This window comes from Amia ocellicauda, chromosome 10 (assembly GCF_036373705.1).
Source record: "Amia ocellicauda isolate fAmiCal2 chromosome 10, fAmiCal2.hap1, whole genome shotgun sequence".
Lineage (NCBI taxonomy): Eukaryota > Metazoa > Chordata > Actinopteri > Amiiformes > Amiidae > Amia > Amia ocellicauda.
In genome coordinates, this window is record NC_089859.1 from 10,410,346 (window position 1) to 10,428,865 (window position 18,520).

The window sequence follows — 18,520 nt, forward strand, 5'->3', positions numbered from 1 at the left end:
CAAACCATCAAAAGGTCAAAACCTGAAACAGACCAAGGGGATATAAAATTGAGTATCTCTAAAACAACAAAAACAAAAACAAAACAAAACAAAAACACATAATGGGAAGAATAACATATTCCCAAATGGATAATCAGGTTTCCCCTCCAGTGCAGGGTGTAGTGACATCCAGAGTGTAGACAGGTTAAATCCTGGTTGTCTGGGAGTTACCAGCGGAGGAGATTATTTTGGACTGGATGGGAGATACTCATGCAGCTGCACAATGGCAATCTGCCCAGGCTGGGTACAGGCAAAACTGGATGGTACCATTATGAACCCCATTAATCAAGCAGAGCACTCATGGCTCAGTCTTTGTAAAACCACTGGAGGACTGCAATGGCTTTTAGTAATAAATAATACCTTGCCATTCTATAATAACTTCTAAAAAGGGATAATAAATGGTAAACTGATTAAGAAAGGAGAGCTAAAACGAAATCAGCATGTTAGCTTCCAGTTTCTTCTATGACGCCACAAAACATAAATCCATCTCTTGCAACACTGCAGTTGTTTCATGCATTCCAATAAGGAATGTGGGGGGGAAATTACATTTACTTTTAGTTGTAAAATTGCTTTTGAGGCAAGACAAGTAAGAAGCTTAAATGAATTATAAATTCTAATTTGAGAAAAACAAAAATGTGTTTCTCCCTCTGCTTCATGCAAAAAGCCAAACTTTATTATAGTGCCAATTAATTCTGCAATGGCATTTTGTGCACAGGACTTAAACAGTCTAATTAAAATGTGTGGCTGCAGGGAAACAGAAGGCCAAGCAAATTTTTATCCATGGGAGATTGACTTAGGGGCTGAAATGAATTGCTAACTAAACAGCTATACCAAGGCAGGCAAAAACGGTGGTCTTTATTTAAGCATACAATACACTTACTGACACCTTTTCAGGACTAGTTACTGAAAAAAGTATAGGAATTATTAGTGGGCATGGCATTATTCTCATGATACTTAATTAGAGCTAACAAAATAATATACCCTACGGAGCACGATAAAAAAATCTTTTAAATTGTCCCAGTGAAAACTGTCAAAATGTATTAAAATAGTCACCTCAGATTTAAACATGAAAAGCATATAATTCCCTAAATATTTTCCATGCCGTTATTTTTCTACAAATTTTCCTTTACATAATTATTTTCATAGCACTAATTTCTGAGGTTTAAACCCCACAATACCAAAGAAACAGACACACTTCGTGGCCTGGCTATGCATTTACAGAAGGATACAAACTTATTGTGACAGAATATTATCCAGTACAACTCTGCTAATCCTGGACAGCTTCCAGGAGAATGACTTTCAATTATGCATTAGAGTAATTAGCAGCTCCACATGCCCATTTTATTAATCAATTGTTCAAACCCCTGACACTGATTCCTCAAAAAAAAAAAAAAAAGAACAAACAGATGCAAAGGGGAATGACAGCAAGACAACAAGAATCAGAAAATGCTTCTCTATCAAATGTGTGAGTTAAGTTGAACTGTGATGGTGTCCTTTAGTTGAACATGGAAGCCATGATTTTTTTGTGAAAATGAAATTAATATTCCATAATATTAGGTATTGACATTTCCAATGAAATCAAAGCACACCTATGAAAATGCTTTGCTTTTATAGAACAACACATTCTTTTTTTGCTCAAGTTCATATATGTGTGCTTGATTGATCAACGCTTCAAAGTTAAAGGTAAGATTGCCACCCGCAGAATGACAAGATAACTGAAGCCACATAAATAGACACAAAACACACCGCAATTAATCTTGCCTTTTTAATTCTCATATAAATGCAAACTTTGGTCTGGTAATTTGGCTTGCGACTCCAGTGCCCTAGTCAAATCCTTACGACAGCCAAACTCGATTTGCAACAAGGAACAAAAAGACGTTAAAGAGCAGCATTAAAATTAATCTCTTCAAAAAGGTCAGCTGCTACATAATACGCAGTAACCTTCCAGAAAAAGTCAACACCTGCCAAGAGATAACAGAATTGTACTTACAGCCAATCAGAACAGCCGTTGCCATGGTTGCAACTGTATTCGGAGCGTCACTCAGGTTCAGCATGTTTCCCGACATCTGGTTGAGGCTATCTACTGCATATTTAAACATGAAGGGAACCACGATGTTCGTCACCTGAAAAAACAGGAAAGTGATTTCAGTTTACCATTATTATTCAAGCAAGCAATTCTCTAGCCTTCTGAAAAACTGTGGAATGACCCCCATCAGGTAGTCAATTTTCAGAGACTTGCACCTTAACTCCTGCCAGATCAAGGAACTGAATGACAATATTGGATTTTTTCCACCCATTTGGTATTAGTAGCCCTCTGCTTTACTTAACCAGCAATGTCTTAAATGCACATTTCACTGTTCGCTCAAGTCTCGGGAGATGGGGATTTGGAGATTAGCTGAAATGAACCTGCTCTTCGCATAGTTGACATCCACTTGACGCTTGTAACAGAACAGGCTTGAAAGTTACAACAATTCCATCAAGCCCAAATCCCCAGTCAGCCTACTAATTATGGATATTTCATTGAACCTATTATATGAAATAAGCCAATAAAATATTACTTTTGTGTGGGGTACATTTGAGAGAGATAACAATAATTCATCACTGGAGTACACAATACTATTACGATTAAATCGCACACTGAATTATGAGAAGATTCGCTGCTGTGAAAGAACTGCCCTAAGGAGAAGTGTCTGGAGAAGTGTTAACATGTTTTATCTTAATTGAGTTGCTAGTTTTGTTTATTCTTGTCCAGATCTAGTGTTTGCATTAAAACATTATTGTCATACTCTCCCTTTCCTCACCTATTATTTATAGGTTCTTCTTCCTTATTATTATACCTGGAATTGTAACTTTGTCTGATCACGCAATACAGTATAATTTACCTCTTTATTGTGTAGTTTTAGATAATTTAATGTAATAACGGAAATATCCAAAAATGAAACATCTTGCGTACACAAACATGATGTACACTATTTTATTCTAGCATGCAATCACATTTATTTTGATTGTTTAAATGGATAATAAGAGTAATGTGGGACAACAGGACCAAATGTGAAGGAGGGTTCACTAACAATGTTGCAATGCTCCATCAACTGGGATTGTATTGGGTATTCATTCACATGGCAAAGGACCTTTGCAGGCACTGAATATTTACTTTGATCATGATTATGAAGACATTAGGAAGGTAGCTATGGGTAAAAAAATACTTCTGCTGATTTCTGGATTTAAATAAGCAGCATTGGGCATTCTGCTCTGGTGAGATATATATAAAGCTAAGCGTGCATTAAACAAGAGCCACAGGATTGCAGGATGTCACCGTCCCTAAAGCAAACTGAATGGCATTAACAATGATACAGCAAGTGCTATAAAACCAATCAAGGGAGGAATGGTGTTCCTTCATTACAAGGTGACCTTTCAGAGCAATGAAGCCGTTACAAGGCAAAACACCGGTGACTTTTCCAATAATGCTTCTTGAATTCACATTCTCATTATTAGAGTATGAACTGTAGACTCTTAACTGCTCTTAAAATAGGGCAGTCATATTCAAACAGTAAGTGGAACAACAATTTCAAGTGAGAAAGTTTATCATACTGACATGGATACAAATCTCAATTATGCTACTCAATCTATAAATGTTCTTTACCACATCTGGTGCTAAGCTGGTATACAAATTCAATCAGTAACAATGCTATGAGTGATTTCTCACTTGTTTTAGAATCCCAGAAGGGCTTCTCACCAGAAATAAAGTTGCAAACACATACAAACACTTTGTATGTCCTTGGAACTCTGAATTGGAACAACTTAAAAGTGGTAAAGCCACCTGTATGACCATTTTCCTAACAAGGTGAAAAGGCCTGAGGATAGTCTAAGGCTGTTGCTATGGACACATCACACAGAAAGCGAATACAAATATTGCATACGAAATTTGAAGTTAGAGGGATTGTATGTTGGCTGACTGATATTCTGGACAGGAGTTGCTGCACAGAAAATGCATACAAAAATACATCTATATAAAACAATTCTAACATATACTAGGTTAGGCACTAAGGATCCATAGTGAAAGACAATGTATTATTTGAGAGATTTTGTATTTAGCTGTAAATGGTCTAGCATGCTTGTGTGTGAATAATTTATATGTAATGCTACGTTTCCTTCCAATTACATCAAACAATACAAAGAAAACCGCACAAAAAACAAATGAAAATGCATGCTGATATTTTGTAATGGAGCCCTAAAATTAAAATGGTAATCAAAATGCATGTTTTCCAGCACTACTCCCCCCACCCACTGACACAAACCATTCACAGCAATTGCTGCTGCCTGATTAAAACTAATGTTTTTATTTAAATTGGTGAAAATGACAGTTAATATCACATAATGGAAATGCTGTCACATTTTTCGAAGATGAACTCCCGCCCACACAAAGGTCATGAATTTCCCATCGGAGGAATACAAAAAACAAACACCAAACAGAACCATGGCTGTATAAATTTAGATCAACATATGCGTTACCTTACAATAATGCAGAGAAAGACTATGCCTGGAATTCAGTTGTTAAAAGTTATGCCCTATAGTTCCAAATGAGGATTTACAGCATTGCAAATTTCAGTCCTACTGCTCGACATCGATTAAAAGATAAAAATTGTGTTTATCTGTCTCTGCTCACTATTGGCATGTCAATCTTTATCTTAATCCTGCAGACATGGGGATATAATAAAAAATAAATAAAAACCTGACTATCCACAAATCCCTATACCCCTGTAAAAATCATTTAAAAATATATAAGACTAGTACTTTGTGAACTATCTGAAAACTCATGAAAGGGAAATCTTGGAGTTCATAGATCCTAGATTGTTAAATTTGAAATTCGTAGATTCTCAAACGAACATTTTCAAATGTTAAATATAACCGTCGCAGGTCCGAGGTCACTGAAGATACAAAACTGTCATGTAATTTTAGCATAAAATAGTAAGTAAAAAAAATAAATGTATAACTCTTATAAATCAAAGACTGTAGAACCACGGTACCGTACCAGATATCAACCGGTAATCTCACACTGTTAATCATGTCTCCTCATCAGTGAACTCTTCTTTGTTGATTAAAAAGCAAACAAATACATTTACAATGGATACCACAGATTTTTTTATTCCACATCCATCTTAGCTAGAGGCCTAACCATTTCTCAGACACTTATTAACCTTGGATAGTTTAGAAATTGTTAATCTAAATATACAATAGTTCTACAGGAAATTACAGATTGGCATTACAAAACTAATACCAACTAGGATAATTTCATAAACAGAATGTTAAAAAAAAAAAGAGATCAATTTCAATTTGACAATGTATGTTTGTATGTAATCAAATATTTGCATTTCTTAAATGACAGTTGTGTGCCAATTGTACTTATAATTTAACATTTTTTAGTGAAAGATTTTATTGTTGTGGACGCACGTGCAATATCAAACAATGCTGGGGGGAACACCTTTTATGTTTTATGTTTTCTCTGGGAAAATGTCATCTGATAGAAAGTCTAGGCTGTAGAAATTTTTTGTATAATAGCTTAACAGAGTACATAGTGACTACAGGTGACAACTGCTTTGAAAACATAATGGCGGCAATAAATTGTACACTTAGTCACTCAATTGGCCATGAGATAGTCATGCTTACAGACTTCTCAAGACAAGACAATGGTTAGCTAAATTAAGTCTTACTCTATAGTAAGTGCTTAGCTCCTTGTGACAATACCGGCCGAGGTTCTGCTCCTGCTTTAGAGCTTTAGAAAGGTACACAATAAGACCATACCTGACAAAGATAAACTGGTCTAATACAAAATTCTGTGTAGTTTTGTATATTTTATGAAACAATTTGAGCTTTCATTATTGGGATTAGTCCATTTTGAAGAGGTTGTGATGGTGCATGGTGTTTTAATAAGGAAAATAATCATCTCTGAAATGTGCTCATTTTCTATACACACTAATGTAGCAATTCATGTGCTTAAAAAAATAAATAAAAAAAGTCCTGTACATCACACTCAATGAAGAGCGCTAACATTTTCTGGATGCATCAATAAATAAGCTTCCTTAAAACTACATTTACAGAGGATATTAGAATGAAATTAGCAAGGCCACCGCAGAGCACTGCAAGGGCAAGATAATTTCAATGTGTAAAACAAGGGTGGCACGCTGGGCTGAATAATAAGGTTCACACAAAAGGACTGGAAGATCGGATTACTCCGTAGCTGTGAACTCACAAATGCCTTTGCGGGATGGCATTATGCAAATCGAGCATCATACCAACTACAGCTTAGACGTGTGTTTTAGCACTGCCACACTTACCAGGGGTATACTAGTATACTAGTTATGTTTACACAGGCTTCCGAAGTTCTTAGGTGCCACACAACAGAGGTTCTCAACCCCCGTTATGTTGAAAAGGTGTGTGACACTAATGTTTATTTATCCTGTACCTAGCTTCAATTCTAACAGTGGTATTTGTTATGTAATGTAAAATGTGTCCTTAATTATACGTAGACAGAAGCGAGACTGTTTTGCCCAAATACATTTTAAGCATGGCTCTGGCAAATGCAAGAAGAAATAATTTAATACAAAATTACAAAATCAACCAGTGTAAAGGAGTATTGGATAGGAATGTTTAAAAGCAAGGAAAGGGTTATATCAATGTCAGATAATTGGTTCTACAGGGGCATTACTGTAAATCATAATGGCATGCTTACTTACAATGAAATGGCCTTTATTAGTTTAACCACCCACGAGAATACATTTAAGATATGGAAGATGAGATCTAAAGCACTCTTTGTTTATATCTTAGTTCATGCCCACTATTCATGCAAAGTGTATTGAAAGCCTTCACTCCATTCACTGTAGCTGCTGTGTCTTTCCTCACTCTGTAATTTACTGCATTGTTGTATTCAGCAGTTTTTGTGTCAAACCCACTCTACAGTCACTTTATGAGGTCCTCTCTAAGGTGTCAATGTAATTGTGCTTGAAAATGATAACAAATATATATATATATATATATATATATAATCTAGGTTTGACAGTTAAACTGTAGTATAACGCTAACATGGACATTGATGTCAATAATGCACCAACCATTCAATGTTAACACTGACACTGACAATAATGTTAGTCCTTTAGACAGATGTATTTGCTTATTATAAATCTTCCAATACATTTTGAAATCCAACATGGGATATGAAAATACACATGGAAACTGCGGAGTTAGTTTTACAATTATTTAAATGTATCCCCTCCTTAGAGTGGCCATAAGCTCTTTCACAAACCCAGTTGGTGCAAATAGCGTGTGCCAGCCTGAATTAATTATGACAGGAGATTATATCTTCTGTATTTTTTTATTTTTTATTTTTTTACATTTAATATCTTAGTGGTGTCATATCTTATTATATGTATTCTTCACCATTCAGAAAAGGTTCCTCAGAGCTTAGTGAAGTTTTAGAAAACGTAAAATGTTCAGGGGCAAAATACTTCAGACACAACTGAATTTGCACCTTTACATATGTGTATACTTGATTATATGCTCCTTTAATTAAAAATGACAAGTCTAACTTTATTATCATTATTGCTCATCTTGGTATCATGACATGCTGGTCATAACAGTCACCAGTTTCATTTTCTATTTGAAAAAGTAGTAAAGACTCTCATATTAAGGACCCTTTTGAAAGCACAACAAATAAAAAGGACTAAAAAGGATTAATGGATAATGGTGCTGTGCCACTTTACCCCTTTGGTGAGGTAAAAATAAGACTCTACCTTGGCGCTGGCAAGAAGTCCCAGAGAAAGAGCCACACGTGCCCGGAGATCCGGCCTGTCCTTGGGCCACACATATGACAGCATCGCTGCCAGAATCTTTCCTGTGTGGACTTCTTTCAACTGTTCATAAGAAAGAACAACAAATTAAATTAATATACGTCCTAGTCCGCATGCCCTTTCAGATAACTGGAGCCCTCTGTGTACTGTACCTCAAGTCAAGTCAAGATGGAAATAGATTTATGGTTAAGGATTACATTAACGAGGTTATGACCTTCTTATGAAACCTGAAGCTAAAAAAAGGCTTTCGTTACCAAATGTTTGAGGAGTATATGTTGATAATAATATTCAGTTTTTCAACCTAAGGGCTTCGATTACTGATTCAGAAGCAGTCATGAAGCCTTCAATTCCCATATTCTGAATTGTGTACTCTATGTCAATAATAATCATCATCATCATCATCATCATCATCATCTACATACATTCTGACACACACAGTCCTATAGGCTTCACAAAAGCAAACATTTGTTTAGAAAATTATAGAGATACACACATTCTCTGTGTGCATCACAATATTAATAAAAAAAGGTAATAATTCATCTGGCAGAGTTCTATTTGACCAGAAATTGGTCAATTTAATTTAATATGAATTTGCTAAGATATCTCTATCCTTTATACATTTAAAAAAGAACAGCATATTAAACATTTCACAATGTCAAAATTTCAAAAGAACAGTTTTTTTTTTATTATTGTAATAGGCATTACACAGTCTTTAAAATAATTTTTTAAATCTCCAAATCTCCAAAAACAGCACAGCAACAAAGAATAATAACAAAAGTAATATGATCTGCAAGGATTCTAGAAGCCACTTCACTTATTACAACTTTTGTAATACAGCAGAGTTTCAAAAATATTTCTCGAATACATTCAATTCAGACCTTAGTTTGCTAAGACCTCTGATTTCATAATGACAAATTGTTCTCTGCACTTGAAAGCTGAGAATTCTTCCCAGAAGCCCACAGGTATTGCAGAGCAGTACAGCATGGGCATAAGTTGCTTGAGTTTGATAGACTAGCGATCTGTTGCCAGTGTATCTGTTTATCTTGCATACTGCATACTGCCACCTGCTGTGGGGACGACTGTAGTCTCAAAAGCATGTGTAAACTTCTCAAACCCCTGAAATATGGCATTGGGACAAAGCCAATCTACATAGAACTACACTAGTTTTGAATAGGTTTCTTTAAAATGCTAGTGATCTTGGTTATCTTTCAAGTCGGAAGCACTGCCCATGGCTTTTCCTCCACAGCGAGAGCGTCAGCAGCGGCAGTAAACCCGAGCCCTCTTAAGAGATCTCGCCCGTGTGAGGTGCTCCTCCGCTGGCTTGCGCGCGCACTACAGCCTACAACTGCAGCTGTAGGAGATCTTGTTATCTCAGCTTGCTGGGATCGAGCTCTGCTATGCTCCACCATCCGTGCGTGGACAGTCTCTGCTGCGCTCCTTCAGCTGGTGGCCTACTACCCTCAGTCCCCTCGGACCCCGGACCCGCGTCACCTAGTGTCCCCGGAAATCCTGGCACACATGGTGTGGTTAAGCCAACAGGCCTAAGCGGCGCATGTCTGGATACACAGTGTTCTGTCCGGCAGCAAGGTTCGGTTTCGGTGCGGTTGTGCAGTTGCCCCTGCTGTTGGCCAGTGTAGCGTTGACAGGTGGAGACGCGATTACAGTGGCCAGTCCCGGTAGGCGCTCCCCCATATCGTGAGGGCGTCCCAGTTGCTACGTGCCTGCGGTGCCTGCACTGATCGGCACCACCACTGCACGCTCCTGCCAACGCACTGTGTGGCACTCACATCAGAGCATGGAGAGACTCTGCTCCTCCTCTGCTCGCCCCCACTGCTTGCGGCCATCGAACCTTACCACCCCCGACCCACCCCTGGAGTGGAGAGGTCATCTGCCCTGTCTGTTTGTCGACCACAGGCGCAGTTAAGATTTGGACCCCAACCCTGCTACGGCACGCCTCGGGTCCCAGTCACGTACAGAATGCCACCAACATCGCTGCCGCGTCCTAAGACCCTCCACGTTAGTGAGTGACAGTAGGGGCTCAGTAGATCAGAGTTCCACTTCTCCCTGAGCCCCCGTCTCCTCTTCCAGGCCAGCATACTCAGAAGCAGCCACACATTATGTGCCTACTGCTACAGCTGTGCCTGCCGTTCTTGCTGTATGCACTCTCTTGGCCACAACACAGTAGAGCTTGCTGTTACCCACTACTTGCTGCACTGGTCAGGCTGGGAGGGGTTGCTCTTGTGGTAAGCGAGGGTGCATGAGCTGGTCTCCTGTTGCCCCGCTTCTTTATTTAGTGTTGCTGCGACAGTAGAACTTGCTGCCACTCCTCTCCGAGCTGTGCTACTGAGCAGGAGGTGACTGCTCCTGTGTCAAGCGAGGGCACAAGAGCAGGTCACTTCTTGCCCTGCATGTGTGTTATATCTCAGTAAAGCTTGCTGTCGTTTGCTCCCAGCTGTGCTAGTCGAGCAGGATTTGACTGCTCCTGTTTTAAGTGTGAGTCACAAGAGCTGTCTCTTGTTGCTCCACTTTGTATACAATTGCAAAGTAGAGCTAATATCGCAACACTCTTAGCTTCCAGTTGGCAGAAGGTGAGTGCTCCTGTCTTCAGTGGAGGGTACACGAGTCAGATCTCCTGTCAACCCCGCTCCATATATGGTCTTAGTTTTGTTGAAGATGAGAGTAGAGGCACTATTTGCCCTCCCCTCTCTGCATTACTGTTCCCAGTAGAGTGTGACTGATGTCCTTACTCCAGGACGACCAGAATGTGGTCCCTAGGGGCCCCTGTGGCCGTTTTTACCTGGGGGACCGACGCAGCATCTCCTCTATAGACCAATCTAACCCAGGCCTGCTCCAGCTCTGGGCCTGGCCCCTGAGCGAGATCGCTTGATAGCCACTATCCAGTTGGTCGCAGTACTCCTACCGCTGGTGGACATTTAGCACCTGGGGCCGGTTGTATAAACATAGACAAAGTCTTTGTCTTAGTATGATAATAAGTCCTACTAACGATAGACACTCAGTTAAGACCATTGCATAAAAGTCTGAAAACTGAAAATCTATGCTATTTATTGAAATATAATGCAGAGAAATATATTTTTGGCAACATTTTCTGAAACTTCCACTAACGCACTCAAACACAAGTCATGGGATAAAATGAAAAACATTGTCAAGCCACTGTGTGTGTGCTGTGCGGTCTGTAAAAGACAGGAGAAACTATGAAGTAATATGTTAATTTAAGAGGAAACATCCGTGTACTAAGCGCAGCACAGAGTTAATTTATTATTATGATTTATTCCTTGCCAGATGCCTTTATCCAGGGCAACTTAGAAGATACAATAGCAAAACAAAAGTGCTAAATACAGCACAAAATTACAAATCTCGCATAATACAAATTTCAGTTTAAAAATTACAGAAGTGAAGGTAAAATATACAGTTAGTTATTGAAGTCTTTGGGGAGGAGTCTTGATGTTTTGGGGATTGCCAGTGTGCGGGACAGTGGGGTGTGTGCTGCCCCTGCCTGTCAGCATCAGTGACTATGTCGGTTTCAGTTGAAAGCTAGCCTGGGGCTAACTTTTCAGGCTAAGTCTTTGTCAGTGTTACTTTTTATGCAACTGACTTAATTGCATAGACTAGTCTAACTGTCAAAATAAGACCAGTCTAATGGTTTAGACTAGTCTAATATAGTTATATGCAACCGGCACCTGGAACTGTTGGACCAGGGCAAGTCCCCATTCATGCTCAAAATGTATCTGGCAGCCATCTCCACTTGTGATGTTCGGATCGATGGCGAGCCCACAACGGCTACGGCCTCCTCACACCCCCTCACTGCCCGCATGGCGTCTTGATGTAGTGCTGGAAACACTTTCCCAAGCTCCATTTGAGCCACTGAACTCAGCTGAGTTGAAGCTGGTGTCACTTGCTGGCAATCACCTCTGCAAAATGCATAAGTGAATTACACGCCCTGTCCGTACACTGTGTGTCCGTTTTGTGGGAGATGGCTCCAGGATCACACTATGGCCTAACCCTGCGTTCCTCCCAAAAGTGCTGTCTCCATTCCATATCAACAGGCCTATTGAGTTGATGGCTTTCCATCCTGCTCCCTTCTCTTTGGAGCAGGAGAGTTGACTTCACCTGCTCTGCCCTGTGCGGGCCCTCAGGTGCTATTTGGAATAAAGGACATTCGGCGCTCGGACCAACTGTTTGTGTCCTAGAGTGTGCACACAGGGCCAGGCGCTTTCAAAGCAGCACCTCTCGCATTGGAATGTGGACACTATTACCATGGCCTGTGAGTCCACATGGACCCCGGTGCCTGACCAACTGGTGGCCCATTCGACTTAAGGCGTCGCCACATTGTGGGCCCCGTTTTAATGTGCCCCCTTGGCAGACATTTGTGCGGCTGCAACTTGAATCTTGCCACTTACATTTGTCCGTTTCTACAGGCTGGATGTGATGGGGCCAGTCCCTTCCATTGGGAACTGGTGTTGGCTTCAGCTGAGCCCCAGTAGCCTGCAGGCTCTGGCTCCTGGTCTCTATTCCCAGTCTGTGGCCCGCTCTGCCTGTGAACCATTGTGCAGGAGACCGCTGCTGCTGTCCTCAGTGGAAGGCACTCGAGCTGGCTCTCATGCCAAACAGTGTACATAGTTAATTTATCCCAACACCGTAAGAGCTGCCGTTGCCCTGCCTCAGCTGTGCTAATCGGCAGGTGTGGACTGCTCCCGTGTTGCATGGGAGGTGCATGAGCTGGCTTCTGTAACCGCAGTGTTTGTAGTTAGACAGCAGGTCTGTGGCCCTGTCCTAGCTGTGCTAGTGGAACAAGGGGCTGTTGCCACTGTCCCCAGTGCATGGCACTCGAGCTGAATCTCCCTGCCTCGCTGTGTGGGTAGTTTATTGTATAGCAGGTCTGTGACCCTGCTCTAGCTGTGAGCTAGTACAGCAGTGGACTGCTGCTGTTGCTGTCCTCAGTGGAGGGCACTCGAGCTACTCTTGCCCTGCTGTATACAGATTATTTGTCCCAACAAGGAAGAGCTGTTGTTGTCCTGCATTAGCTGTGCTAAACAGCAGGTGTCAACTGCTCCTCTGTTACGGGAGAGGTGCCCCACGGTGTACATTGTGACAACATGGCCGAGCTTGGTGTGGCCTTGGTCCTAGCGGCCACCACTCCTGTGATTGCGCGTAGGGTGCATGAGCTGCAGTGTATATATATTTTTATAATGGCAGAGCCCGCTGTTGTCCTGCATCTAGCTTCACTAGTAGGTGACAACTGCTCCCGTGTTATGCGTGCACCCACGATATATATTATGACAGCACAGTGGAGCTAGCCGCTCTGTACTGTTCAGTTGAGCAAGATTGCTCTTGTGCTGTGCCGAGGCAGCATAAATGTACCTGCTGCCAGTGTTGTACTTACATGTTGTGCTCAGCTATGATTACACCAGTGTCTGACTAGCCAGCTGTATATTATGTTGAATAACAGTGGGTCTGAGGCCCTGCTCCTGCAGGATCAGGAGTCCACTGCCACGTTAATGCGCGGAAGGCGCAGAAGATTGCCAGCGCCATATATATATATATATATAAGTAGATATATGGCCTCGCTCCTAGATGCTCTAGTAGAGCAGCTGGCCTTGCTATTGTGAACGGAGGGTGTACTAGTTGACCTCTGTAGCCCTGCTTTGTATATGCTTATTGCAGACAGTTCCCGGTAGAGCGTGACTGCGGTCCTCACTCCCGGGCAGCCCAGGTGTAGCCCCAAGGGGCCTCTGTGGCTCCTGTCTGGAGTTGTGTTGCCAAGGCCCCCTAGCGTTACGCCATGGGGCAGGCTGCCTTATCAGCTCGCTGCCTCCTTCCTTGCAATGGTTTTGTTATACAGTAACCCCTCCCCCTTGGGCAGGGATTCCCACTTTGGAAATGCAACCCCGATTATCTGAAAAAGGAAGCACTGCCCAAGGGTTGCAAGGACGCTTGGGAGTTCAAGTCTCCCGGCAAAAGAGGAAGTTCCTGTACAGACGTCACGTCTTATACAAACAGGAAGTAGGAAGGGACCTGTTTTAAGTGACGTACACAGGGGCCAATGGCAGCTTTGATATAGAGATGTTTCGATTGGGTTCCAACGGAAGTGCACTGAAACCCCTCCCCCTTGGGCAGTGCATCCTTTTTCAGATAACCGGGGTTGTATTCGCAACCCATCGTTGTGTGTCATATATTGTGAGATACACATGATTATACCCAATATCAGACAGCAGAATAACTGAATTAATAAGGCTGATCAGCATGGATTGACAGCTGAATAAGTTTATAATTCTATACTTCCAGCAGCAATAGGTAAATACTCTACACTCAAGTGTACATTCAACCACAAAAAAAAAAGAATGAAATTAAATCTCACACACACATAGTGTTAATGGGTTATTTTGTCTTTATCTCAGCACAAAGACAACTGCTGGGATATATATATATATATATATATATTTTTTTTTAAGGCATTCAAAGGCCAGTAAGCACAGGCCAAGACACAAACAGAAATCAAGTACAAGTAGAATAAGAAACTCTTCACACACAACAATGTAGGCGTGTTGCACTGACTGTCAAATTATTTTGTGAATTGTTGACACTCAAGTATCGTTCAATAATATCATTTGGCTGTGATATAATAAAACTAAATAACTTTGGTTTTGGTATTTTCCATTATTAGTTATAAGTGATTTGATTTACATCTCATATTCTGCATTGTAGTTTAATGAAAAAGAAAATGCCTACCACATTCTTTGGATCTGCATTCAGACCCCCACCTGCATGACCATGCCAACATGTTCGTTTATCTGTTACCTGCCACCACTGCAGACCCTGAAACACAAAAAGCACCTTAACATTTAATTTGAACATCAAATTGAACACAGAAATACATTAACAAATGGGGAAGACCAATGCATAATACGTTTTTGAAATGTGGACCCTTACTGCTTGCTGATAAGGAGCAGTAATATGTATTTGTATATGTATATGTATGATAAACCCTTAATTACTGAAATGCAAAATAAATGTGGTGCTATGATCTGTTACAGGTAATACATGAGAAAATACATTATACATTGGGTCCATTTCAAGACACCTTCCCCAATTCAGGCTTAAATACTGAGGTTCAAAACAATGAAGCTGTAATATTAACAGCACATTTTCTCTGTTTTTCTTTATTAAACATACATTTGGATCTGTATTCTTGCTAGCCGTGCCCATTCTGGACCCCTAGCCAATGTGAAACTTTCGGTTATTGCACTGTATCCATGGCAAACCGTTGTAATGAAGAACCTAGTTCCAGGACTCCTGGAGTACACTAAAAACTTGCAGGATCTCTAATGAGTGTTATAGAGATTTCATCAGAAGACAACATGATATGGGAGTGAGATGGGATTGTTCCTTAAAATCAGCTTACCTTCGCAGCATCCAGTATCTGTTTACAGTTGTCACTTCTGTTTTGCCATGCAGTGGTCCTTACACATGTCTTTGAAACCTGAAAGGAAAATCAAAAATATGCACAAAAACAAATAACAATTAGTAAAAATATATATATATATTTTTAAAGATAGCTGGTTGATCAAAAACTTCAGTACAGAAGGAACTGAAAATGTTGTGACTCATCAATAAAAATAAATAAATGAGAAGCTGAAAATATTATATACATTTTGTAAATAAAATTAAATGCTGTATTACTGCAACACTTTGAATATTTCCTTGCATATCCGCAATGCACAAAAAATTGGGAATATTATAATGTTTTTTTTGTTGTTTTTGAACTCCCATCAGCACATCTTCAGAGCAATCAACCACACAGCTCTGAAAAGGCTGATCAATAAGTCACTCACTTAAATACTCACCCTTCCAAAAACTATTTCACTGTGTCCAATTCAGTAATGTCTGTTATTTAGGCCTCAAATACTCTTTACATGCAGAGCTACACCTTTTTCCCCCAAGAGAGATAAAAGGCCTAACCATATAGAAAAGCACATGACATCATCATGTAAACAGTTTCTTATAGATATGTTCAATGCACAGGGATGAATTCCCAGAATAATGTTTATAAGTGTTTATCTTGAGCTGCTGGGTGTGCAGTATCTGTATTTTTCTAAATAGGACTTACTTCAACTGGTCAGGTAACATAACATGGAAAATGTTAACATTGATGCAGACAATTTAAAATGATATTAATTAAGGTGAAGATAAGTTGAAATGACCAGTTTAAGCAGAACTAGCACAAGAAACGAACAAAATCTAGATTTACTGACAAATAATGTATTTTACCCAAGACATTTCAATGTACTGAAAATACACTGCAAATTGCATAAAAAGAAGCCACAAGACATAGGCTACTTCTGAAGCTGAAGGGAAAAGATACCATTTATCTATCAAACAACCTGACATCTTTAATCAACTCCTATCACCAATTTGGTAATTTGTGAAGCATACATTACTAGTTGTTGCAGCTCATTAGAACCATTAAACAGTTAAATGAGTCATAGTGAAAAAAAAAAAAATCTTTACTAAAAATGCAAACAATTATATAAAATGACAAAATGAAAAGAGCAAAATCATTATATTAACAATGGTGTCTGATTTCCTCAGAAACACAGTAATGAGGCCTTGGATTTTCAATGCTCTCAGAAAGCAATTTATATTGGTGGGTCAGTGTAAAATTAATGCTATCTAATACCTCCAAGACTTCTGAAGAAACATTATCCTTTTCCTCATGGTCTATTAAAAAACAATACAAAAAAAACACATTTGATTATCAAGTTTAACTTCCAGTCTGACAAAAAGAAATACTGGCTATGTATTCAGAAGATCCAGGAAAACAGGTCAAAATATTAAAACATTTATAAAAAAATAATATTTAAAATGAAGAGCCACATCTTCTATCACCAATCATATAGGCTAGGGCAGTTAATAGGTAAATGACAAATGAAAGTTATCATAATAAAGGAAAAAAAAACATGTTATGTAACCTAATTTTCCTACTCATAGGCAAGTGTCTAACTTGTCTTCATTTTTTATGAATAAAACTACGTATTGTATAGTGAGTAATCTAAACCTTAATAAAAACCCGAAACAGGATTTAGAGGCTTCATTTTGCATACTGAATATACTGTTTTTCTGGATCCCTCTTTTTTTTTTTTTTGCTTTAAAAGAACCACATAGGCATGCGTATCTGGTTAAACTTCCAGAGTTGTCATACATTAACATACACAGGCCATATTGTCTAGGGCAGCAGTTTCCACATTCATGAATGCTTATATGTGAAGGAGTTTTAAGCAGTCCCACCTTCATGTAATAGTATAAAATGTGCAGATCTCCCTTGAATACAACTGAATTCATATTGTAATTCATGGCACTTGTGTCTTAAAAAAATATTTCAATCAATAAGATGATGGTCAATTAAATTCCTTACATGTTCCAAAAAGTCTATGGAAAGAAATACCTGCCCAAGTGACCGATACAAATCCTAGTTAAAGAGGTTATAACACAAATATTGGAGAAATTGAGTTAATTGTTTTAAAACTGAGCAGGGCAATTGCCTGGAAATCAGCAGCACTGGTGGCACTGCAAAGCTTATCTCCCAGTCCAAGTTGCAAAACAGGAACAACACGCGTCCTGACAGATACATCAGAGCTTCCACAGGGATGGGGGGTTAAACACTGGTCGTTCAAACAACCCATTAACTCCTAAATATCTGAATCAATAAATAGTTGACTGTGATGAAAAGCTCCAATTGAATGCACTTCATGGATCTGTCACTTTTAAAATGCTCAACACTAACTGGCATACGAATACGTATCTGTACGAAACTAAAATAAAAAGCCATCACAAAAAGAGAAAGAAAAACTACCAACCCAGCCCTGGCTCTGTTTAGTATACTCATTTATATGTATATGTACAATACACGACTTAAAATTACATTCATGTAGTAGTAGTACAATGTATGTAGCTGAGCAGTAGTTAATCGCTGTAAAACAACTTCAGGAGTACGGTATACCTGTGAATGTTGTAAAGACAGGTGCACATGAAACAGTCTTTATTATTGCATGCTTGTTGCTGTCAGTGAAACACAACACCATTGTTTCAGATGCAACACTGCCTTCAAGCTTTACAATCGCAACAGTCAAAACTGGTGAATAACATCGTTGCAGGCTTACGGACACACAGTTTATATCACTCCAGCATAACTTTTAACCCACATTTCGCCATCTCCGCGTTGGGTGAATGATGTGTCCTTGTGACTTACAGACAGACAGCACCGGTGCTCCTCTTACCTGGAATGGGTGCTGCTGTCTGGGATATGCGCTGCTTTTCGGCTCATCCCGGTGTCTAAGGATGTGATAGGAGCTGCTCTGCTGCAGCAAAAGGGCCAGTTTTCTTCTTTGGTAGTGAAATCCACATTTTCGGGGAACTAAAAGCAGCGCCATGTTGAGCCAGAGAGAGGCAGGTCAGGAGAGACACTGAAGTATTGTGGGAGGTGGTTCCGCGAGCCCCACGTCAGGAAACAGGCGCCATTTTGGCTCAATCGGAAGGCAAACACCCGCTGTAAATTCTTATTCACATCAGTCAAGATGTACAATGTTCAGATCCATTGTACAATACAGCAAGCGCCAATGAGT

General features: G+C 39.8%; 1 protein-coding gene across 1 annotated transcript in view; it reads right to left on the minus strand.

Annotated features, from left to right (window-relative positions):
• Positions 1–18,368, minus strand: part of abcb7 (ATP-binding cassette, sub-family B (MDR/TAP), member 7) — a 43,987-nt gene extending 25,619 nt beyond the window's left edge. The window contains exons 1-5 of the mRNA XM_066714955.1: positions 18,176–18,368; positions 15,304–15,381; positions 14,631–14,717; positions 7,827–7,946; positions 2,030–2,162 (exon numbers count right to left, since the gene is read on the minus strand). Of these exons, the coding sequence (XP_066571052.1) occupies positions 2,030–2,162; positions 7,827–7,946; positions 14,631–14,717; positions 15,304–15,381; positions 18,176–18,328 (571 nt within the window). The 5' untranslated portion in view covers positions 18,329–18,368. The remainder of the gene's footprint in view (positions 1–2,029; positions 2,163–7,826; positions 7,947–14,630; positions 14,718–15,303; positions 15,382–18,175) is intronic.
• Between the last annotated feature and the right edge of the window lie 152 nt (positions 18,369–18,520).